The sequence below is a fragment of the Mytilus californianus genome, unplaced genomic scaffold (assembly GCF_021869535.1).
Source record: "Mytilus californianus isolate M0D057914Y unplaced genomic scaffold, xbMytCali1.0.p SCAF_11, whole genome shotgun sequence".
Classification (NCBI taxonomy): domain Eukaryota; kingdom Metazoa; phylum Mollusca; class Bivalvia; order Mytilida; family Mytilidae; genus Mytilus; species Mytilus californianus.
The window spans coordinates 22,426,052-22,452,560 of NW_026262593.1; the positions used below are offsets into that span (position 1 = coordinate 22,426,052).

The window sequence follows — 26,509 nt, forward strand, 5'->3', positions numbered from 1 at the left end:
TGATGATACCTTAGGGAACTGATAGTCCGCCAGCAGAGGTATCGACCCAGTGCTGTAAAAAACGAAAACAGCGATAGCTATATGACAAAAAAAATATATATAAAATAGCAAACAATAATAGTAGCCAAATTTATAAGTTGTCACTAACATAACTGATCTTTACTCTTTCAAACTAATATCTGTTTGGACAAGTATAGGATCGTTAATCTGCAAACTGTAATCACTCAAAAAATCACTACATAAATCAGAAAGGAAAGAAAATAAAGCGTACAAAATTATACTCACGTCATCTTTGTAAAATCTTCTAAACTATGTACGCTAATGTTTAATCTGTGACCTTTTGTCATCCATAAATTTTCAATAATGGGAGGTGTGGCATCTCTGTACACTATAATAGTTTCTTGGTCAGTCTTGTCCAGTATATCAATAGCTTTAACTGTAGCTGTCAAACGGTCGCCATCGGTCCAGTTTAATGTCAGGACATCATACTGATTATATATATCGGAAACAGAGGTGAAAGGTCGTGAATCCTTTAAGCTTTTATGTTTTAAGTCAAAGCTTTCAACTTCATATGATACTTGAAAATCGACAATACCTAAAACAAAAATAAATTACGATTTGTACAAAGTTAAAGTACAAAATATAAATTGTACATTTTTTTGTACAAATTATATGGTGGCATAAATCTGCCCGTACTATATATATATCTTCATTCTCGTAAACCAAAGAACAATGGTACAGAGACATTTACATAGTATAAATTGTAAATACAAATGTAAAGTAGGGAAATAAAGTGGTAACCAAGGAAATTCTAGGCATTTAATAATAATTCTTATAAATTTGCACAGATTGCACAGATTGTTTAGTTCAGACGGGTTGTTGCTTTTCATTAGACCTTGAAATTTGAAAATATTTGGTCTGTTTACAAAATGATGCTTAAGTAGCATTTGTATACTTTCGTCTATTGCCGAGCATTCTAAATTACAATGGAACTCGTCGCCAATATCACCGGAATTGCACAAAGTACAAATACGATTTTCTCTCTGAATATTTTGCCATCTACCAATTTCGATAGGAATGTTTGGGTTCAAAGTTCTAAATCTACAAAAAGAAGCAATATTTTTGTCATCTAAAATATCAAAGTAGGTTTCGAAATTTATACTACTTTTGAATAGTTTATAATTAAGAGCTTTTGAAGAATTCTGTAGAGTAGCATGCCATGTTTGTCTGAATTGGTCATTTAACCTTAATTTAACAGTATCATACAACCAGTTTTTATTTATACAATACTTAGTGTTCCATATATTTGATAGTCCACAATTATCAAGCATAGATTTTACATTCTTACACCCAGCTATATTTCCATTATAACTACCATTAACAAGATTGTATAGAATAACAGGAAGTTTCTTATCTTATCCAGTTACAAGCTTTTCTCAATAATTAATAGTACGTAATTTAATAAAAAATATCCAGTGGGAATCGGCCAAGTTCCCCATATATCATTTAATCAGGAGTGGATTTTTTTAAGATTAAGCAGTAATTTTAGATGAACACGTTCTATAATAGATGTGTTATCCATTCCCCAGACTTCACACCCGTATAATAATAACTACCTTGTCAAATAATTATAGTTGACATTTCATGTTTAAATTATGAAATCTCCCCTTTTTTAGAATATCGTACATAGCCCTTGTTGCTTTATTAGCTTGTGCCTTTTGTTTGCTTATGTGAAACTTCCTGTTCTAGAAAATAATACACCGAGATATGTAAATTCTTCAACAATATCTAACTCAATATCAGCATATTTAAAAAATAACATTTTGTAGTGGTCTACCTTTTACTATTTCGCTTTTAGGGACATTAACTTTTAATTTCCACGTATCACAATATTCCTTTAAAGCGTCTTATTGTTTTTGTAGATCTGCTTGTGTTTCTGACATAAGTACAGTGTCGTCTGCGTACAATACAACAAACAGTTTTAAATACATATTTAGCTCGTTCTCTATTTGATCTGATAAAGATTTCAAACCATTTATATTTTTATTCTGAAAAAAGCTTTCTAAATCATTTAAATAAATAGAAAAAAAGTATAGGAGATAAATTGTTTCCCTGTCTTACTCCTACATTACATGGAAAGTAACCTGAATATTCCCCATCACTAAAAATTTTGGATTTGACATTTTTATACATATGAAATATAGTGTTATACATCTTCCCATTCATTGTATGTACAATGATTTTGACCAAAGACCATATCTCCAAACTGTATTGAAAGCTTTAGCAAAATCAATAAAAGCACAAAAAAGTTTATTCATTTTTTGTCTCAGTAGTTCAAATAAAATATGCAGAGTAAATATGCTGTCTATAGTGGAATAGCCAAACCAAACTGGTTTTCATTTAACAACAAATATTCTTCCAAAAAATTACTCAGTCTTAAATTTAAAATTGACGTAAAAAGTTTACCCATACAGCTTAATATAGTTATTGGTCTGTAGTTTTGAGGATCTGACTGGTCACCTTTGCTTTTATAAAAATGTATAACATTACAATCAAATGGAAGTTCAGGCACTTTTCCAGTGTTAGATAATAAAGGTCACCGTAGAGCCTTCAATAATGGATAAAACATATATCGTATAGTCAGCTATAAAAGGCCGCAAAGTATGCAAGTATTTCAACTTAATTTATGAATAAGTTGTAAAGAAGAGAAACTATATGACAGACAGCTAACAAAGACAACCCCTAAATTAAAGGCTACGTTTAAAACTTACACAAAATAGTTTATGTTTTATTATACTTTAAAATGCTGAGTCATATTTGGAACTGAACACAAATGTGCCAAGCAATAAAGGAAATGCATGATGGGTTTTCTTGCAATACCTCTTGGCATGAAACATAATTCCATACAGTGTGTACAACTGTCAACAAGATTCTTATCCTCTTTACTATAAAGTCCTAGCTAAAAAATAAACATAACAGTTATGTTTATCAGAAAATCAAGGAACTTTGAATTACCTGCTACACGTGAAGATTTCATTCACGCGAGTAACACTTGAGTTTCATGTAAAACTCAGATGAAATTTGCACGTGAGTTGCAGGTATAAGCTCGTTTGAGGTAAATTAACATGAAAATTTTCACTAGAATTTTATGTAGTAGCTAAATTACTTAAGATTAATTTTTTTCGTCAGTGGCAATTCAGATTTCTTTGTTCTTCATTCCAGTCTCATATTGATGAATCAAATATTGGTCATAGAACATTAAACCAACGACAATGAATCAATCAGTTAAAACCAAGAATATTGTACACTCTAATACTACTTTTAACTGGTCTACATATTATCGATTTCTTTTGCATTTTTTCATATCATGAAATTGCTAGAGATATTTTTCATTTTCTTTTTGAAGCATTTAAAATATCAACTAACCATTTACATTATTTATTCTGATATTTGTCCTCTCTCCATACAAATCCTCAATTTCTTTTGTAGTATATGTCTGTACAAGGTTTAACCATTTTTTATGATTATGTCTGACATTGATGAATCGATCTTTCCAATCCACCTGGACATGGTTTGTATTTGAAGTAACCCAAGTATACGATGTATTTTTTGAAGCAGTGGAACTGTATGTTGTCTTCTTTCCTTGTTTTTCCACTACTGACTGGTTATCATACAGGAACAGATTTCTTCCTGATTTATAATTCCCGGCTTTATCAAAAGCAAGTAAATGTAAAGAATACATCCCGGATTCGTTCAAATGCAAAGATCCCTAGAATATACGAAACAATTTAATGAAACAAATCAATGCAATGAAAACATTCAATGTTGAGTCAAAACTCACTTCCATTAAACCACAATGAATACTTAAGGTTCATCAGAAGGAATCGATAAATATGGCCGCTTTTGGACCTGAAAATGTTCTCCAAGTTCAGATTAACCTGTGCACCTGCAAAAGTTTTAGAAACAATAGATATGTGTACAACTATAGGCGATGAAGCTGTGTACATAAGTGAACGGTGTGATATCAAATGAAAGTCAGGTGTTTGGCTATTTTATCATGTTCTGCAGTTTTGAAAAAAAGAAATCAAAAAATTTAGGTAAGTTTTTAATTTTCTGAAACTGCATTTATGATTTATTTTTCTAGTTCCTGTCATGCCTTCAAACTTTTCTAGCCCAACATGTGTCTCTACTCATGGTATTTAACACGGCCATATGTGTTAATTCCTTTCTTGTTAGTTAGCAAGAAATGCCTACTTCATTATTATACACTTATGTACCAAACATCATTCTAATTGCAGATTAACAAAAACTGTGGACAATCGTTGGATTTCAGAAGACTGAATGACGGACTTGATTATCAAGTAATCATGCCCCAGTCACTTTGTTATGATAACGGAGTTAAATCGGTCTGTATAAAATGGAAATTAAATTCTTAAACCTATGTGAATTCTAAACAATACAAAAGTTCCCTTAAGGCAGTGATGTGTTGCGTTTTTTTTTTTTTTAACTCAACCAAGAGAAATTATTGACACAGATCTCTTTTATAAATTTATCAAAATATATTACAATTTTGAGGGCGTGAGAACTTACAAAGAGAACGCACTGACATTATAATGAGAATATGGTGAGAGTTTCAGACAGATGCACATATGCAAATATATGTCCAATGCTTTGTTATGAGGTTGGGAAAAATACTTATGTCAAGGCTGTCTGTGTAGTGTGCAATTTAACTAGTTCCACAATGCAAAAGGAAAAGAAAGGATACTGCTTACCAACTTCTTTCGCGGCTGCTTTTATTCGTGGATAGACCTTAGACAATTTATTTTCATGATGTCCTTACTTATCTCTGTATTGTTACAAGAGAAGAACCTATTTTGTAATATTTAAAAAGATGTATACTCCCAACAGTTTCAAAATAATATACTATGGTGCAGTAAATCCGGACACAAAATCACTTTATGACAACACCACAAGCACAGGAACAACACTTTATTGCTGTTATTCATCTGAATGTCACATTAATGACTTGTACAAGTACATATACAAGTAATTTATACTACGCTGCAAAAGATTAAAATCCTATAGAAAATGTTTGATTGAAAATTTAAACGTGTGGTTTACCTTTACCCTAATTCATGAAAATTGGTAGTCCACGAATAATAAGGAATCCAAAGTAAATGATACATCAATTGCTACACTTGTACATCTTTTTTACTTACAGAGGATTCTGTAATTGGTACACTTTTTTTTAACACCAAATATCCACCGCTACCGCCACCATCAACCAAGACTGCATCATTATTTATTCCACTCACTCCAAGATAATACAGGTCATATTCATAATGATCTAGACCTGATAAATCATCTGACCATCCTCCCCACCGAAAACTCAGATTACGCTACAACAGATAAAAATAAATTGATGTATTTCGTAGTGTTTAAGAAATATCAGTTCGAAACAATATTTGTTGATATAATATTCATTGAAAAAGTCAAAACACAATAGTTTTTACATGAGATATGTTTTATTGGTATTCAATAATTTATATATGTTTATCGCATCTCATCGTCTGCCTTATGCATGTTTTGTTGGATTCCCTTTACATCTGATCCGGTATGACTCAGAAATTTCTTCTTTTGGATTTAAGCATAGTCTACTAAAAGCTAACATTTTTATGAAAATAGGCTATACCAATTACCAAAATCTAATTTATAGCATTCAAGATAGTTGTCAAAAATGGAAACTAGAATAGTTAAAGAGCTGATGTCGCTCAACTCGGTCTATGTGCATATTCATCAATGGACACTTTCTAACATTGTAGATTAAAATAGTTTTTATAACTAAAATCTTTCATTTTGTTGACCTTGTATTGCTGGTAATTTTTTTCTGTTTATAGTGTTGCCAAAACACAAATAGAGCAACAATTGTCATGTAAGGGCAATATCTTCTTTAAGAAGACAACTACAAATTCATCTACATGTCTGTTACCTATTTGCAGATCCTGGTTTTGTTCTTCCTTTAATGTATTGTATCAATTTGTAATGGTTTCGCGATGATAGCTAGGCAAAGACGCAAACAATTGGTAAAAAATGTTATCTAAAGGTACTAACTTAAAAAACATGTTGACCAACGATTCCAGTAATACCAATGTATTTAAAGATCTTGCCTTTAGGATTTTTTTTTGCTCTCTAAAATTATATCTATCTATTATAGTTTCAAAATAAAAGTATTAAAAAATGCCCAAAAATATCATATCGTCATATTTAAGGGCAATAAATTGTATTTTGCATGATGTCATGACGTCATAAATATAAATTTAGCAAGCTTTTTTTATATTGACCACCAATATGCATTTAAATAGAAACATAGCGTCAATACACGTAAAAATAGAAACAAGGCTACGGATACGTAAATAACCTTTGAAACACGTGATCTTTATATCCAATGAAAATAGTAGAATGCTACACCATATGTAATATAAGTAGTTATCGCATGTTTGTTAAGAAAACGTCGGGTTTTGCATATGTAATAACCTTAAAATCGTCCTACTCATATTGCAGCACGGGGCAAAAAAGTGGTTATATATGTTGATCGCATTGGTTATTGTGCCCCAATTCGAAATGACATGACGTCATTGCGATCTTAACGACAGTGGCGAACAATGACGTTGTTTTTATTGAAAATTATGGGAAGTTTGCTACAATAGCTACTGGTAACAATGTATTTACCGATTACCGATTTAGCCTTAGTTATGCCAAATTATTGGTTTTGTGTATTCCCATGTTCAAAAATAATTATAGATTATAACATGTCTTTTCCATATTGGCCCTGGTACCATCCCTCGACCCGTATCGGAACTCGGCTTAAGCCTCGGATGATATGGGATTCTCAGGATGATACCAGGGCCAATATGGAAAACGGCATGTTATAATCTATAATTATTCCATATTTATAAAACTTTAGTAGGTTTTTCTATATGAATGGGATTTTGAATAAATAAGCATATTCACCTGCGGAAAAAGTATATTCACCGTGCAAAACGTCGCGTGCTTTTACGTACATGATTTTGGTATAAAAACGTTTGATGTACAATTGGTTTTTGTAAATTATTGCCATTACATACATTTCTCTCGGATTAAGGAATAAAACAATTACTGTCTTTTGTTTTGGTAAATATGTCTTTTGTTTTGGTAAATATGGGGTTTTGGAGGTGGACTATTTCAACAAATTGTCGGCATCCCTATGGGAACAAACTGTGCGCCTCTCCTTGCCGATCTCTTCTTATTTTCATATGAATCGGAGTTCCTTCAGAAACTTGTCAAAAACAAGAAGATCAAAGAAGCCAGGTTATTTAATTTCACTTTCAGATATATTGATGATGTTCTTTCCATTAACAATCCGAACTTCTCTGATTGGGTTCCATTGATATATCCTCCAGAACTAGAAATTAAAGAAACAACGGACACGGCTTCCTCCGCCTCATTTTTAGACTTGTACCTCGAATTTGACATACACAGTCATCTCAGTACCAGAATCTATGACAAACGAGAGGTTTTTAACTTTGAAATTATCAATTTCCCCCACCTTAGTAGCAATATACCAACTTCACCTGCGTATGGAATATACATTTCACAACTTATTCGGTATTAAAGAGCTTGCAGCTCCTACTCAAACTTTTTAAAACGTCACCAGTGTCTGAGCAGAAAGTTGATGCACCAGGGGTATGTCAAAGAACGTCTCGTCCTTTTTCTAAAAAAGTTCATCGGAAGGTACCAAGACCTTGTTGATTAATATTCCTTATCAACTTCGCAAATAATACACGATGGCCTTGAAGTATAGATTCTGCGTACTGATGTTGTTTATCATCTTAATACGTGTTATAGTGTTCTTTTATTTGTCTTTATAAAATTACTTTTACCGTTTGTTCTTTTTTTGGTGATATTCATTTGACGTGGCTCTGTACTTATACATCCCGTCATTGTGTTGTTTGCATTATCTTTCATATTTGCTTTGTCCGTGTGACTTTTTGTGTTTCTTTGATACATATGACGTGACTCTGTACTTAAACATATCACTATTGTGTTATTGTTTCTATTATAATTTTTGTATTCTGGTCTTTCATATTTGCTAATGATTTGCTTATATGCCCTGTTGTATTTCTTTTATACATAATGACTTGGCTCTTTTTTAGAAGGAATACACAAATTTACCTATAGACAAGCGGCAAGGAGGAAATTTAATCTTCTATTTACATTCTGCAGAGGATATGCCTAAAGAACTATAGACTATATTATTTTCATACTTTGAACGACATTATTTTATATCTCTACCTGTGTGACGTTTACATTCTGACGTCATACGCGCAATTCAACGTTAGAGCCATGCCGATCTGGCTCGGTCCCAGTGCTTAAAAACTTTCCATCGTTTATGGGTGGATTTAACATACATAAATAAAATTCAAAAATAAGAAAACAATGAGTGAGGTTGTTACATTTGATATATGCCTTTTTTTGCATCTTTGTTAAATATTTGTTTGTTTTTATTGGAATTGAGATGCTTGTGGTACTTGTATATTATGTCATTATTGTTTATAATATTCTCGTATTCTTGTCCTTCATTTTGCTAATGTGCTCGTCTTTCATTTTTGCTATGTGCTTTATCTATATGCTTTTTTATGTTTCTTCGTTACATATATGACGTGGCTCTGTACTTATACATCCCGTCATTGTGTTATTGTACCATGGTAAATATGTGTATTCTTGTCTTAAATTTTTACTAATATGCTTGGTCTGTATGCCATTTTGTGCTTCTTTGTTACATGTTTGTATGGTTTTTTAATGATTAGGATTATAACACAATGTTGACTGCTGTATTATTGACATTTTTACCTATTATGTCTGTTTGTTTTGTTCATGCATCGTTGTCAATATAATGGAATTTGATGCGACTGTCATACAAGTGAGAGGTTTAGCTAGCTATAAAACCAGGTTCAATCCACCATTTTCTACATAAGAAAATGCCTGTACCAAGTCAGGAATATAACAGTTGTTATCCATTCGTTTGATGTGTTTGAGCTTTTGATTTTGCCATTTGATTAGGGACTTTCCGTTTTGAATTTTCCTCGGAGTTCAGTATTTTTGTGATTTTACTTTTTAATTGACTTTTAAAAAACTAATATTCACTTCGGCCGTTGGCCTCAGTGAATATCAGTTTTTCAAAAGTCAATAAAACCACATATTAACCTAATTAAAAGACAGTAATTGTATAACCTTGTCTTGCCGATCAATATTTCTATAAGTTCTATATCAATCTATTATAGTTTTGAAAAAATCAGACAGAGATGCATAAGAAATGATAAAAATCGTCTTTCAAGGGCAGTTCCTTTAAGGAGCAGACTGACGATTTCGGCCACCTGACTTATTTGTATATCCTGTATACCTGATCATTCTTAAGGTTTATGTCCATCTTTTATAATTTTTATGATAATAGACAAAAATGAAACTAAAGGATATAAAGAGACTGTGTCGCTACCTGTGTCTATGTGCATCTTAAAAAAATGGTACTCTCCAACAAATTAGACAAGAACAGAATGACATGAATTTCTTATTTTGGTTGATTTTGCATTGCCGATTTATTTTTCTCTGTTTACTGTTATCTCTATCGTCCTTAATTTTGCACAAAAAAGAAAAAGGGAAAACAAATAGTCATTTAAAGACACAATCACTGCTATAAGGAGTCTACGGTTTTTATAAAATTTACTTATTTGTAGATCTTGTCTTGCTGATCATTTTCGCTTTGTAAAGTGTCTATCTATCTTTTATAGTTTTCAAGATTATAGGCAAACACACAAAATAAAACCGGTAAAAATCACCATGAAAAAACAAGATCCAATAAGGAATCCACTGACAATTTCAGCGGAACCTAGCATGTTTCATCTAAGATTGCTGCTGTCAGAGTAAAGGCGTAATACTGATTGTAAACAGTGAGTATATTTATCAGTTAAATACAGATTTAAATATGAAAATCAATCTTTTTTCTTTAGATGCTATTTTGTTTTATCTTGGCGATTAGCATCTGCCCAAGTTTCATAACAATCCATTAAAGTTTGCAAATCTATCATGTCATTTTTTCTTATTCCACACTGCTAACTGCAAAAAAACTAAGCCTATCTAAAATTAAAACACTAAAAAATGAAAGAAATTAATTTTCAAAATTTTACTTCAGATATTATCCATTTTTAAATAGTAAAAAAGCTTCTGCCAAAGTTTCATTAAACTATATGAATGTTTGATGAAGTAATTTGTGTATAACAAACCTTAAGGGCATACGTTACAGTTTCTATCCCATAATTGTTTTTTTTTTAACGAAAATTTGCATACAAGCTATTTTTCACCTAAGCAATTCAAATATGTAATAAAATGTATATCTTCATGTGCTACTTTTAGAGATAAAAGGGGTCGAAATTTTAGACATTTACTAAAAATTTCGTTTATTAGGGACATTTCTATCCTTTGGATAGACACATCTAACTTTGTTATTTCAACAGATAAACACAAGCGGATTTTTGTAGAAACATTATGAAAATCTACTTTTCATAAATAAGTTCTTTTAATATGTACACGTTTCTTTGGAAATAATTGATTTTTAACTAAGTTTCATGATTTTAGGAAAAACCCGGCATTGTTTGCGTTATTTTTATCAAATTAATGTGTTTTTCAATATTGACATTTTCATTAAAATTGGTACAAATAATCTTCATACACAATCAAACCTAAATCCATTTTAAAAAATAGGGGTCCATGTAATAGTTTTCAAGTTAAATCAGTTTAAAACCTAAAAAAACAGTGGAAAATGCAGCTTTTCCCGATATGTCACAGGTTGACGTCGCGAAAATAACATTTTACGTTAGCAACGTCATTACCTCTCCTGTAACTGTATCGTATGCCCTTAACCCGTAACTGTTACTGTATATTCTTGTTTTAAACTTGAAAACACTTAGTCATTTAATCAGTAAAATGGAGAAAAATGAAGAAAAAAAATATCAACATTATTTTGCTCTAAATCAGGGATGGGGTAATCGTAATCTGTAATCGTAATCGATTGTAATTGATTACATTTTTTCCAGTAATCGACAGTAATCTGTAATCGAAGACATTTTCGATTACATGTAATCGTAATTTAATCGATTACAGCAAAAATTATGATGTAATCATCGATTACTTTTCGATTACATTCGATTACTTTAGTAAAACAGTTTGATGAAATATAACCTATTTTAAATGAAAATATGTATGTATTCATCACTTTATAGTACAGATAAAATAGCATGTATTAATAAGACTTCAGAGTCTATCAAATGCCTTATTTGTATCTATTGTCTCAAGCTGCGCTATGATCAACCAGATCTCCTACCAAATTTTACTGTATAGCCAGCTTTTGAAACAATTGACTTTACCGTCTTCAATGCTTGTCAAAAATTTAAAAACTTTTTATTTTGAAATAAGAAAATAGATTAAAATAAGAAATGAGGCTTATGTTAAGTTCTGTACTACATTGACATTGAAGCGTAATTTTCAATAAGAGTTGGAATTTTAGTTGGAATAGATAATAGTTGATTCATCATAATATTATGATATAAAAAATTAGAAAGTACACAAAATTCTTTTGACAATGTACCAATGGCTATGCATTCAAATTCTTGTTTAGAAATAAAAACATGTATCCCATTTTGACACTAAAAATATAGATTATAATTTTGAATAGAGCATAAAAAAATTTCAACAAACTTCTTGTGATTACTTATCAGATGATCAAGGACTTCTAATCAATGAGATGCCAACCTTGTTTTGATTTCAATTATGTCTAATTAAGAGGAGATTTACATTATATTGCCCCAGGTTATAAAATGTACCCTTTTGGCAGATTTATAACCTGTAATTAGGGAGGCTATCCAAACAAAAGGATTAATGCATGTATGTATTAATTTTAAATTTACATCTTTGAAATTAGCTGAACTAGTTAATTATTCTACCTTTTTATATTTTTTCCAGAGGAAACTTCCAACATTGTAATGAACTATATTCAAGTAAAGTTAAAAATGAGTAAATACAAAATACCTAACTTAAGTCAGAATAACAGTAAAAGTTTGCAAAATATGGAGAAAATAACCTAAAATATAAGGAAGTGACTGAAGCCATATGCATGTGATGTCATTGCAAGAACTTTATCACCACTCACTCATGTTGAAAACCAAAATTTCAAGAATTTTTGAATATTTCGGATCCTCAGTAAGAGCTCCCATCTAAAAACAACTGTCAACTTAAAATTTGAAACACAATGCTTTAAATGCTGTTTTTATAAAGTTCTAAATTTCCACTATACATACGTTGAAAAACATATTTATGTTTAACTTTCTTTATTATTCTTTTGTAATTTTGTAGCATGTAATTGACAGTAATCGAAAAGTAATGTAATTACTTTTAATAAAGTAATCGATTGCAATCGATTACATACAAAAATCAGAGTAATCGATTATTAATCGAATACACAAAAATCCTCCATGTAATCGATTATTAATCGATTACATTTGTCAGTAATCGTGCCCATCCCTGCTCTAAATAATGTCTGTTGGTCATACAAAGTTTCTATATCAATTTCATATCATTGGTTTAAGGTTTAACAGAGTAATAAAGGTCTAAAACAACTTCAAACATAGACTGAACTTTAATGTTGACGCCGCCGACGACGAAGGAATCTAGGATCGCTGTGTCTCGCTTTCGCGACATACATGTTGTAGCGCCAACCGTTTTTTGTAAATGGTTTGGCAGATATTATACAAATATCAATTAAAGTCAAAGTAATAAAACTGTTTTGAAGTCCAAACTTTGGATAATCAAGAAATAAGATTTGTTTAAATAAATAAAAGCAGCTTTATTAAAAGCTAATATCATTAACAATAGTTATTAATAAATCAATTAAATAGAATTGCAGTGTGTGCCAAAATACCTGAATAAATAATTCTGGGTCACTGTCTGAAACTCAGCTGTTCGCCAGCGGCTATAATTTGAAACTGACTATACTTTTCTCTAAACGTTTGAAAGATCAAGTTAATCAATACACCTAAAAATAGTACGCGTGTACACAATTGTGAAAGTAAACCAAAATGGCCTTTAACTTGACAAGTATGATTTTGGATAATTCTAACATTATAAAAGGATAACTATGGATAAAATAGGATGCATTAATAACTTCTGAATAAGGTAATTATGTTGTAACTATAGAAAATCATTCCGCATAACAAGCAAGTGTACAAAAGTGAAAATATGTATGACCTAGTTTCGCGGAAAATATACACCGGGAAATACAAATGAAAAGCAATGAATGAAGGTTATTATTAAAAGAATACTGTAAATAATCGTGGCACAACACTGCTCCTCTCAAAGAAAAAAGAATTCTGTCCCTAGAATTGACATGAAATAAAATGAATATATATTCAAATTTCAACATAAGAAGCATACATATATAACAGTAAAACAATATCCATGTATATATCACAATAAGTCTCATTCATTAAAAGTTCAATATAATTAAAAAGTTCTTTCTATTTTCTTGATTCAATGACACAAACAGAACTTCTGATCTTCTTAGAGGATTTGGGTTGAGTCTCGGTTAATCTATTTTGGAGTTTTCTCACTTCTTCTTTAAGATCTGTCTTCCTCTTTTCCAGTCTCTCTATAAAATTCCCAAATCGAAGGCACTCAAATGTATGCTTTTCTTCTAAGTCTTTAAGTTGATTTTCATGTGTTGATTTCATTTCTACCAATTTATTCTCTAATTCCAAAATTTGTTCATCTTTGGGGTCAATATTTACTTCCACAATTTCAATCTCCTCTTCTTCTTGTATAAATATTTTGTCATTTATACATGTTGATTCAAATTCTGTAATGTCTTCACCCACAATCACCACATAAGGATTAATACTTTTCATACAAATATGTTCTTTGTTAACATGAGGTTTTTTAAGATCCTTTAAATGTCTTTGCCATTTAGCATGGGAAATTGTTTTAAAGTTACAGGTTTTGCATACAAATGGGACTCGGTCAACCGAAGCATGTTTAATTATAAAATGTTGAATTGTGTTTTTTGTATTTCCTCGGAAAGGACACTTCGAACATTGAAACAGTACCATAATTCTGTAAGAATATAATTAATCAATACTTAATACTTTATAAAATTAACAAGTCTTAAATATTATTTTTATACAGGAATAAATAAATACATGTATAAAATGTGTATGTTTACTCTTAACATAACATTTATTCTAATTGATTGAGTTTTCTATTAACCCAGTCTGGTATTTCACCTACATACGGTTTTAATTTATCTATATGAACAACTTCATTTCTAGATTTAAAACAGATTTCATAGACCACTGTGCTCAAAACTTTTGAAATAAAATAGGGACCAAGCCATGGGGATTTAAATTTTTGTTTTATAGTTTTGTCAAATTTATATACAAGGTCTCCCTTTTTATATATATGTTTTGTCAGTCTAGTGTCATGATTCTTTTTAAGTCGTTCTGCATTGGTCTTGAGATGTTTCCTGGCAATATGATACATATCTTGTAATCTATCTTGAAGATCTAGAGCATACTCATTTTGCCCTTCATATTTCTGGTCTGGCAGTGGATATATCAATTTTATTGGAATACTTATTTCTCGACCTAGCATTAAAAAATTAGGTGAGAAGCCTGTAGCAGGATGTGGTGTACTACGATAAGCTGCCAGTAGTAGATTGATGTTTACATCCCAGTCTGTAGCATTCTTGTTGATGAAACTTTTTATCATTCCTGCCAGGGTACGATTAAACCTCTCAATAAGCCCATTTGAGGCAGGATGGTAAGGTGTTGTCCGGGTCTTTGTTATTTCTAATATGCTACAGACATCGTTAAACAATTCACTCTGGAAATTGCTGCCTTGGTCACTGTGCAGTTCTGGTGGTATTCCAAATCTCGTTATAAATTCCATTACAAACTTATGTGCCACAATATCAGCCTTTTGATGTGGCAAAGGATAAACTTCCATCCAACGGGTGAAATTATCTCCTATTACCAATAAATATTTATTTCTCCTCTGTGTTTGTGGTAAAGGTCCAATTACATCAATACTAACTCTGTCTAAAGGGTAACCCACTCTATAATCAACCAACCCAGCTTTTGATTTTCTACTTTTTCTTTTAGTACAAATTACACAATTTTCTATGTGTATTCTGACGTCTTTTGTCATTTGATACCATGTAAAATAATTTTTCATTTTCTGGACTGATTTCTTAATACCAAAATGACCAGAATATGCAGTATCGTGACAGCTGATTATTATTTCTTTCTTTATAACAGCTGGTACTAGAAGTTGTAAGTGATCTTGTTCACTTTTAACTTCTCTCCATTTTTGGTATATTACTCCACCAATACGGACAATATTACTCCAATTCAGCCAATAATGTCTTACTGCTGGGCTGAAACTGGCACATTTATCTCTATCTGGTGTTTCTTCTTCATCCATCCATTTATGTAAAAAACTGTAATCTGGGTCTTCTTTCTGGAATGTACTCATCTCTTTTTCTGTGTATTTAGTTAGCCAACTGGAACAATGACTATGGCTTGACTGTGTTACATCCCTTATCATAGGTTTATCAGTTAAATTCTTTACATTATCAACTTTTTTTCTAAATTCTGACCATTCTTGTTTCCATTCAATACATTCAGTGCAACTGGAATCAAGATTTCCCTCTTTCAAATGTATACAAAGATCATTTTCATTAGAATTTCTAGACATTTCATCAGCATTCAAATGTTTTGTACCTGGACGGTGTTGAATGTCAAAATTGTATTGACTAAGACTTTCAATCCATCGTGCTAACTGTCCCTGAGGGTCTTTAAATGCAAATATCCATCTTAATGATCCATGGTCTGTTCTCAGCAAAAATTTTCTTCCAAGTAAATAGTGCCGAAATTGCTGTATAAATGTGACAACTGCAAGTAGTTCTCGTCTTGTGATACTATACCTCTGTTGTACCCTGTCTAGCTTCTTTGATGCATATGATATAACCTTTTCTTTGTTTTCTTGGATTTGAGACAGCACAGCGCCAATACCTATATTAGATGCATCTGTGTCCAATATAAACATTCCGTCTGATTGTGGGTATGCCAATATTGGTGATGTTGTCAGTGCGTTTTTCAATTTTTCAAAAGATTCTTGACAGGGATGTGTCCATTTAAAAAGTACATCTTTTCTGGTAAGATGACTGAGTGGAGCTGCAATGTCACTGAATTTGAATACTTAGTATATACTGCCTGTAATAATTACATAGACCAAGGAATTGTTGAATCTCTTTTGCTGTTGATGGAACTTTCCAGCTATGTACGGACTGTACTATCTGTTTTGGATGTCATCAAACTGTGTAATATTTGTAACTGGATGTAACTCTCCTATTAAATAATTTCTTTTCAACTGTACAGGGAGGTCCTCCATATTGACCAGTCTAACGGGGATGATTTTTTCAAAAGGGTCAACAAGGATTTGTGCAACCATAATTTTCCGATTATCCTCAACCACTGGTTGAAGCATGGTATATCTGGTATCTATAGCATCAGTATTATCACTCCCACCAAATAATATCATCTCAGAATTGGCTGGAACGGTTACATTTTCAGTTAAAACCACTCTTGCTATCATGTCTGACTTGCGGTTAACTTCACACTCAATCCATTTTCCATTCAGTTGAATTCCTTTTCTAGAGTTTACTGTTATATCCATTTCATCAAGGACATCACAGCCTAGCAACAAATCATCACCAATTGTTGCTACATATACATCCCAGACAAACTTTGAGTCTCCAAGTGTTAACGTCACTGCTGCTATACCTTTTGTTCCCAATTGCTTCCCTGCTTCGGCAACAACTAGTTTTTTCAGTGCTGGTTTCAACTTTGATCTGCTTGTTTTTGGAAGGCGGAAAAACATGTCTTCATTTAAAACAGTAACTTCTGCTCCAGTATCAATTACAGCTTTTATTTTTTGATTACTGACTTCCATTGGTACCTTAATACTGGCTGCTGTTACGCGATCAATTACAATTTCCTCTTTATTGTTAAATATCACGTCCTTTTCAGCACCTGTATCCTGACCACTATCACCATTTAAAGAGAGACCTTGGTCCTCCGGTATAGGCTCAGCAACAAAATCTGTATTTTCTTTCTTACTGGCAGAGTTCACCATTTGATTTTCAATCCCCTTACCAAGAAACACACATTCAATGTTTCTATCTACTTGATCCTCATTTGTCTGGTTTATATCTACTAAGTCTGTTTTAATTTTGCAATTGCGGGCTGACACTTGGCCATTAGTCTCAGCCCGTTTTAGTTTAACGGATTTCCGTCTGAAACCTGTCCTTGTGTCTGTTTCTGGTTAGGACATGACCTTGCATAATGTCCTTCTTCATTACATGCATAGCATCTTGTATTGTTTTGCTTTTGATTTTTGTCCTTGTTATTCCATCTTGAATTTTGGCTGTTAAAATTCTTCTTAGGCTGGTATGTATTTGATGTTGGTAGCCTTGTGTTCATTATGTTCTCAATAGACTTGGTTACTTCAGTCGTGATACTTTCTTTCATCTCTCTACCAAACTGATTAAGACGCTCCTCTGTAACAAATCGTTTACCTCCAACTCGTCTCACTTCTATGTCATCAGACTGATCAGCATCAAAAGACGTTTCTTCTTCTTCAATTTCAATTTGCCTTATTTGAGTTTTGCTTCTCAATCCATTTTTGCATGTAGTATGCCATGCTACAAGATTGATTGTTTCCTCCATAGTTTTAGGTCTTTTTGTCAATACATCATAGGCAATACTTTGATCATTTAATCCATTTAACATGTGTTCAATTGATATATCGTTGAATAGTTGATTATCCATGCCTGGATATGCCTTCCTGACCATTGTCTGAATGCGAGCAGCATATTCATTTATTGACTCCTTGTAATTTTTTCTTGTAAATTGCAACTCTTTTCTGTAGGTTTCAGGCAGGTTGTTATCTCCAAATCTTCTTTCCATATCTTTGGATAAAAGTCGAAACGAGCTCCTTGTGTCATACGGTAGCTCTGATGCAAATTTTGCAGCTTCATCTTTAAGCACCAGTAATATTTCCTCAGCTTGACGTCTTGGATCCCAATTATTTCTTTCAGCAATTATTTCAAATTGCATCTGAAATGTACTCCAGTCACTTCTTCCATTGTAGAATGGTAGTTTTGAGTGATAACTATCTTGCATGCTAGATGTGGAGTCTGTTCGGTATCTCATTTGGTTGTTTTGCTGACTAGTATAATTTGGTTGAAAATGTTGCTGTCCTGTATTCTCTGATTGAAAATTTTGCTGTCTTATATTATCTGGTTGGTTATTCTGCTGTCTGTAATAATCTCTTTCATTTTCAATTTCCCTTATTTTTTCTCTCAATTTAAATACTTCTTGTTGGTCATCACCGTTATTATGGCTGATTGGTCTGTTGAAACTGGTGTCACTGAATGATGTAATTTGTGGTATATTAGCTGTCTTTGTCTGATCATGAAATGGATTAGATGCATAAGATGTGCTTATTCCTCCCGTGGAAAAGGACCATGTGCTTGGTACACCTTGTACTTTTGCATAAGTGTTTGAAGCGCTACTGTTTTGAACAAATGTGCTTGTTGCACTTTGGGTATATGAACCAGTGCTCAGTGCACTTTGGGTATATGGACCGGTGCTCAGTGCACTTTGGGTATAAGGACCAGTACTCAGTGCACTTTGGGTATAATGACCAGTGCTCAGTGCACTTTGGGTATAATGACCAGTGCTCAATGCACTTTGGGATGAAATACATGTGCTAGGTGCACCTTGAGTTTGAATATATGTGCTTGGTGCACTCTGATGTTGTACGTTTGTGCTCAGTGCACTCTGTACAGGAACATTAATGCTCTGTGCACTGTCTCTTATCATTGACACCCCCGGTTCATTTAATGAATTATTACTGGTTAAAGCAGGCAAGGTAAGTTGACTTGAAGAACCATGTAAACTTGGCATATTTGATAACCCACTATTTGAAACAAATTGTGTCTCATTTTCTCTTGTTAAGTCCGAAAAATTGGACTTAACACTATATAAGGGAGCTCTTGGGGACCCTCCCCCTCTATTGTTTAAAAACATAGGAAGTGTTAATTGTCTGTGTCTTAAATTCATATTTAATATACCAGACTTAATTAATACTTAATTTCAGTTACCTTTAATGTTATTAAAATATTTTTAGAAAAATACACTTTGTGTTTCAGTAACTCTTAGTGTTCAATTATTTATAAGGAAAAAATACACCTTGAATTTCAATAACTCTTGGTGCTCAATAGTTTATAAGGAAAAAATACACCTTGAATTTCAATAACTCTTGGTGCTCAATAATTTATAAGGAAAAAGTACACCTTGAATTTCAATAACTCTTGGTGCTCAATAATTTATATGGAAAAATACACCTTGAATTTCAATAACTCTTGGTGTTCAATATTTTATATGGAAAAATACACCTTGAATTTCAATAACTCTTGGTGCTCAATAATTTATAAGGAAAAAATACACCTTGAATTTCAATAACTCTTGGTGCTCAATAATTTATAAGGAAAAAATACACCTTGAATTTCAATAACTCTTGGTGTTCAATAATTTATATGGAAAAATACACCTTGAATTTCAATAATTCTTGGTGTTCAATATTTTATATGGAAAAATACACCTTGAATTTTAATAACTCTTGGTGTTCAATATTTTATATGGAAAAATACACCTTGAATTTCAATAACTCTTGGTGCTCAATAATTTATAAGTAAAAAATACACCTTGAATTTCAATAACTCTTGGTGTTCAATAATTTATATGGAAAAATACACCTTGAATTTCAATAATTCTTGGTGTTCAATATTTTATATGGAAAAATACACCTTGAATTTCAATAACTCTTGGTGTTCAATAATATTATATGTAAACCACACTTTGAGTTTCAATATAAGCTGATTTGTATGTTGTTGTTGTTTTTTTTTTTTTTTTTTTTTTTTTTTTTTTTTTTTTTTATGTATTACTTTTTTCCTTCCTTCTATTTTTTTTTAAATGTTGTTTTTACCGCTGCCACCAATTGTAGCGCCAACCGTTTTTTGTAAATGGTTTGGCAGATATTATACAAATATCAATTAAAGTCAAAGAATAAAACTGTTTTGAAGTCCAAACTTTGGATAATCAAGAAATAAGAATAAAAGCAGCTTTATTAAAAGCTAATATCATTAACAATAGTTATTAATAAATCAATTAAATAGAATTGCAGTGTGTGCCAAAATACCTGAATAAATAATTCTGGGTCACTGTCTGAAACTCAGCTGTTCGCCAGCGGCTATAATTTGAAACTGACTATACTTTTCTCTAAACGTTTGAAAGATCAAGTTAATCAATACACCTAAAAATAGTACGCGTGTACACAATTGTGAAAGTAAACCAAAATGGCCTTTAACTTGACAAGTATGATTTTGGATAATTCTAACATTATAAAAGGATAACTATGGATAAAATAGGATGCATTAATAACTTCTGAATAAGGTAATTATGTTGTAACTATAGAAAATCATTCCGCATAACAAGCAAGTGTACAAAAGTGAAAATATGTATGACCTAGTTTCGCGGAAAATATACACCGGGAAATACAAATGAAAAGCAATGAATGAAGGTTATTATTAAAAGAATACTGTAAATAATCGTGGCACAACACATGTATCAAGGACAATTTTTTTTTTTCAAAATGTGAAGTGGACTTACAATTTCAGCTTTTTGTCCTATTCGTAAATCTTGTCTGTTAATATTTGCTTCTTACAGTTTCTGTTTATCTTCTAAAGACCCTATGTCACTCACGTGGATCTATGTGCATTTTGACAAACTAATGTATTTACTATTCATGACTAAGGTCTCTTTTTTGTTGATTTTATCTTATTTAAGCGTTTGACAATTTTCTATATCTTTTACAATTTTTGCATAATGGGGTAACAATCTCTTTTACAAGGCAATAACTCCTTTAAGGAGTCGACTGGCAGTTCCATGTGAACAGTAGGTAGATCTCATTAATCTGAACATTTCTACCCTAGTCAGATTTTCTTTATATATAGCGATTGTCATGAAAATAGGCAAAACATGCATTTTAAGTCTATGTTTTATTTTTAGTCATGAAGGCCATGTTGGTGGCAGGAAGGATAATCAGACATGGTTTTTTTTTAATTTGATACGTCAATGATGACTGTGGCTTAGTTTTGTTTACATTGGACCAGTAGTTTGAGAGAAGAAGATTTTATTAAAAGAGAAAAAAAAAGACGACGATAAAGGACGCCAAGTGCACTTGAACACTCATATTTTTACATTTCCATGTACAGTGAACTATGAAATCGGTTTCAAAACCTGTATGTTGCATATATATGTCGGAATCGGATGTGCCAAAGGGATGCTATAGTTCGATGGTCACGTTGAAATGCAATGGTCACGCTGATGTGCGATGGTCTATATTACGCATGGTGGCTAGTTTAAAAACTACGCCGTGGATCACCTAATAAGTAAACAATTTCTATTTTCGCATGTTTGTAAATCGTTTTATGCCGAATCATAAAATGCAAAGATGATAGGGGTCACCAGACTCGTGTGTTTCCTCAAAAGGAAGCTAAATGTGAGATCGTGACCCTAATTTCAAACATTTTTAGCCAAGCAACAATAAGGGCCAAAGTAAATTTGAAGATTCAGCCAGTACCATTATTTTGTGAACAATCTACAGATGTTTAATGATTATAAAAAGTAGACTTTTAATAGTTAGTATATTAATCTGCATTCTTTATTGTCTATGTATGTCCTTAGTTACAGTTACTTATAAAATAAGAGATAGTCCTCTTTGATTTCCTCCATGTAAACATAATTCTGCGTTAAAATTAAACATTGTCTTGGTTTCTCTCATGAGTTCCTCGTTGCCCGTTATATCAAAACACAGATAGTCTGTCAGCGGACTTGTATGTATTTAAGGGAATGCTATGCCCCATCGTACATATAAAGGAACCTTTTGCAGATTTCGAAACGAAAAATCCGTTACAGAAGGTTAATTTTCCCATCTCCACAAATCACTCCCCGTTTCTCATATATTATAAAAGTTTAAAAGCCCCTTATTAAGACGACAAACTGCTTCTAACAAGAATTTGACTTCTACATCGATATCGACATGAAAAGCATTGCAAATATCTTTTATGTAGTCCATCGAAATTGAGCGTCACCACCATCAAACTTCGGCGTAGCTATCAAGAAAATAGCGTCACAATGTCACCATCGCACCTCTTCGTGATCAAAAACGCTCTTCAGCGTCAAACCATAACATATCAGCATGACCATCGCGGTTCGGAGTACCATCGTGATTCATAGTCCTACATATATATCACTACAAACCAGTAAAAGTCTGAAATGGCATATATCTATACTTGACTGTACATATTTTTACTCAACCAGTCTGAAATGGTCTGACTCGACCCAAATCTTAACCATACTCGAATGTACTGGTTTGTACTTCACCCCTATCTTTGCCATTGAAAATAGTCTGAACTATTACATGTACTCGCCCTTTCTGAAACAGTTTTAACATTGTTTTTCTGATTAGGGGTAAACTATAAAGAAATACCTTTTGCTTAGTTCACGCTCATCAAAAAAATTACACCTGGTCAGAGAGTAATAAATTTTAAATAACATCCATTGAAAATAACAACATCCTGTACAACTTAAAACACTAGGCCTTTTGAATTCACTTGATAAGTTATACACGAATTTAAGAAAAATAGTTTTATTTTTTATGTTAAAGGTGATATATAAATAGCTGTTGTTTAAAAACAGTTCCTAAATTGATGAAATACAATATAAAGATACAAAAAATAAGTCTAGGTTGGTTAAGACTTGGTCGAGTATGGTTCAGGTCAGGACGAGCATGGTTCAGACTTGATAGAGAATGGTTAAGACTACGTGGAGTATGATTCAGGTCAGGACAAGCATGGTTCAGACTTGATCGAGAATGGTTAAGACTACGTCGAGTATGATTCAAACGCATATAAAATGGTTAAGTAATGGTCGAGTAAAGGTCGAGTACAAGTTCAAACTGTATGGTTCAGACTACAGTCGAGTAATATCAAGTAAAATTCAGACCAATTCAGACTGGTCGAATAAAAATCAGTAAGTTTGAATACAGATATACAATGTAGGTCATTCCAGACTTTTACTGGTTTGTAGTTTATGTGTTCATGTATGCCATCAACCACATTGGGATAGTAGTGCATTATTTTCAATAAACTATATATAAAACAGTTCACTTCATAATGAACATATGCACAAGGTTTCAAGTTGAAACTGCCAGAAAATACATGAATAAAAAACTTTGAACTATTCAAAACTAAACATTTGACCAGTTACATTAACATGTTCAGCAAACTTTGACATCTAGGTCAAATACCTGATTTGCCATATAGAAAGGACAATCGGATGGAAGGAGTGACGTACTGACGGAAAAATTATTCTCTTCATCTTTACTGAGCTAGGTAGGATAAAAAGCTGTATATATCAGAAGATGTGGTATGATTGCCAATGAGACAACTCTCCACAAGAGACCAAATTACACAGAAATTAACAACTATAGGTCACCGTACGGCCTTCAACAATGAGCAAAGCCAAAACCGCATAGTCAGCAATAAAAGGCCCCGAAATGACAATTTAGAACAATTCAAACTAGAAAACTAACGGCCTAATGTTTGTACAAAAAAATGAACGAAAAACAAATATGTAACACATAAACAAACGACAACCACTGAATTACAGGCTTCTGTCTTGGGACAGGCACATACATACAGAATGTGGCGGGGTTAAACATCCTAGCAGGATCCTTTTTCCAGAGATATTATTGTCATTGGATTGATTAATTGATTGGTGTTTTACGCCACTTTCAGTACTGTTGTGCTTTTTTGTGGCGGTCAGATTTTATTGGTGGAGGGTGCCGGAGTGCCCAGAGAGAGAGGAACCGACATTCGGTAGGAAACATTTTCCATTTTAGTCAGTTTAGATTGGAGTAGAGTGCAGCCGCGACGTGCAGGATTCGAGCTCACAACCTCAGTGTTTACAGCCTAGTGATACAGTAGTTCGACTACTAGACATTTTCGAAAACTATTTGATACCGACCCTTACACTTATACCTTTGCGTATATGTAACCTATTTGAGAAGGGTCATCTCAATATGTACAACGAACACAGGCATTTATATTTTTGTTTTCTAATTTAAATTTCAAAAACAGTATAAAACTTTTATATTTTATGATTTTCTACTTAAATAGCTATGTTTAGTAATTGAGAATTATTGGATCTAAATATTGTACTTTGTAAACAATAAGGGAAGGGGGCTTTGTGTAAAAAAACAGATCTGAATTTTAATCAGAAACAAGAACGTGTAAAGTCTTTTATAGCGTTACACAGAATGTATAAATATATAACTAAGATTTAATCGTGTGACATTTTTGTGTATTTATGGTATACTAATAAAATAAAAATATGTTGACTACGTTATGGTCATAAAGCTAAGGATTTAATCCATTCTTCCTTGTGTACCGTAGTGAACTGTACGGAAGCCAGTTAGTGTCAGGATGCAGTTTTATTTATAAGTCGTTTAAACAACTTAGCTTACTCGTTTAAACAACTTAGCTAACTCGTTTAAACAACTGAGCTAAAATTAGCTTAGTCGTTATAACAAGTTAGCTAAATCGTTTAAACTAGTTAGATAGGTCGTTTTAACTTAACTAAGTTGTTTAAACGAATTAACTGAGTTTAAACGAGTCAGATAAGCTAAGTCGTTATGACACGTTAGCTAAGTTGTTATAACGAGTAAGATTAGCTAAGTCGTTATAACAAGTTAGCTAAGTCGTGTAAACTAGTTAGATAAGTCGTTTCAACAAGTTAACTAAGTTGTTTAAACGAATTAACTAAATTTAAACGAGTTAGATAAGCTCAGTCGTTAAAACAAGTTAGCTAAGTCGTAATAACGACTTAAAAATAAAACTCCACCCTGACACTAACCGGCTCCCGTAGAACAGTGCTCTTCAAATTAATTAATAAATCAATTTACACCCTAGTTATACTTTATAGTTTCTATTTCTGAAATAAGTGAAACTTGGATGGATCATTTGTGGATCTATTGATACGAATAACAATGAATTTTACCACAGGGTGTGACAAGCAGGGTTTCTGGAAACCCTTGCTTCTAGTAATAGTTATTTCATGAGGACGCGGTGTATCAGTGTAAGATCATTCCGATGGCCGGAGGCCAAAGGGTGATCTTACACTGACACACCAAGTCGGAAAAGGATAACTATTTTACATGACAGCTGTTCTAGATTAGTATCTAGTTTAGAACGCCACACAATCCTTATTATATACTTTTTATATCAGTATATAGAATATACCTTTAATGAGCTCCGGACACAATGTTTTTAAATATGTTAAATTAGCAGTGAGTTCGTATCTAGTCGTCCAGGTTAGGGGTTTGAGTCGTGGGTTGATATGCTAAAGGTCTTGAGTTCGAATCCCAACACAGACATTAGATTTTTTCTACCTAAATTTTGATAGTTGGTCTTTTCCGTATAAAGAATTCTAAGTTTTATTGTGGATTAGGCATTCCCGCCAATATGTTACAAAACAAAGGAAATAGATATAAGAAGATGTGGTATGAGTGCCAATGAGACAACTCTCCATCCAAGTAATAATTTATAAAAGTAAACCATAATAGGTCAAAGTACGGTCTTCAACACGGAGCCTTGGCTCACACCGAACAGCAAGCTATAAAGGGCCCCAAAAATTACTAGTGTAAAACCATTCAATCGGGAAAACTAACGGTCTAATCTATATTAAAAACGTGAAACGAGAACCACTTATGAACCACATCAACAAACGACAACTACTGAACATCAGATTTTTGACTAAGGACAGGTGCAAACAATTGCAGCGGATTTAAACGTTTTAATGGTACCAAACCTTCACCCTAATCTGAAAAACAATATTGTAACACCAGAACATAGAAAGACACACTATAAAATATCAATTGAAATGGCTTAACTCAATCAAAAGACATATTAAGACGAGTGAACAAACACTGAACGAATAAATTTGATCTATGATACAATGTAAATACAAAATAAATAAAATAAGGGATGAATAATTAAAGTAACCGTATTATACCTCTGTGAAATGTTAAACAATTTCAGAAAACCAACAGTAACATTGAAAAAAAAATCCGCTATTTGCAATACTATTTAAAATATGAAAATAATTTTTGTTGTTATGTATACAGTTTAAAAGGAGAAAGGACGTTATTTTTGTTTTAAAAAAAAATAAATAATTTTGATGTT

At 32.3% G+C, this 26,509-nt stretch overlaps 2 protein-coding genes across 8 annotated transcripts in view; both read right to left on the reverse strand.

Moving 5' to 3' along the window:
* Positions 1 to 26,509, reverse strand: part of LOC127719738 (uncharacterized) — a 306,242-nt gene that overhangs the window by 179,068 nt on the left and 100,665 nt on the right. Inside the window, exons 10-12 of the mRNA XM_052225973.1 lie at positions 5,220 to 5,399; positions 3,427 to 3,769; positions 286 to 595 (exon numbers count right to left, since the gene is read on the reverse strand). Coding sequence (XP_052081933.1) covers positions 286 to 595; positions 3,427 to 3,769; positions 5,220 to 5,399 — 833 coding nt within the window. The remainder of the gene's footprint in view (positions 1 to 285; positions 596 to 3,426; positions 3,770 to 5,219; positions 5,400 to 26,509) is intronic.
* LOC127719739 (uncharacterized) lies at positions 17,415 to 20,056 on the reverse strand. Of its 7 annotated transcripts, none has more exons than XM_052225980.1 (3): positions 19,910 to 19,939; positions 19,653 to 19,806; positions 17,415 to 19,549 (listed from the first exon to the last, which is right to left on the reverse strand). In XM_052225980.1, exon 3 carries the CDS (start codon positions 19,263 to 19,265, stop codon positions 17,415 to 17,417), a length of 1,851 nt encoding a protein of 616 aa, XP_052081940.1. In that variant the 5' UTR covers positions 19,266 to 19,549; positions 19,653 to 19,806; positions 19,910 to 19,939. The 7 variants fall into 7 exon arrangements, with proteins under 7 accessions (XP_052081940.1, XP_052081938.1, XP_052081937.1 ...); XM_052225978.1 differs by having other exon boundaries at positions 17,415 to 19,394; positions 19,601 to 19,806; XM_052225977.1 differs by having other exon boundaries at positions 19,601 to 19,806.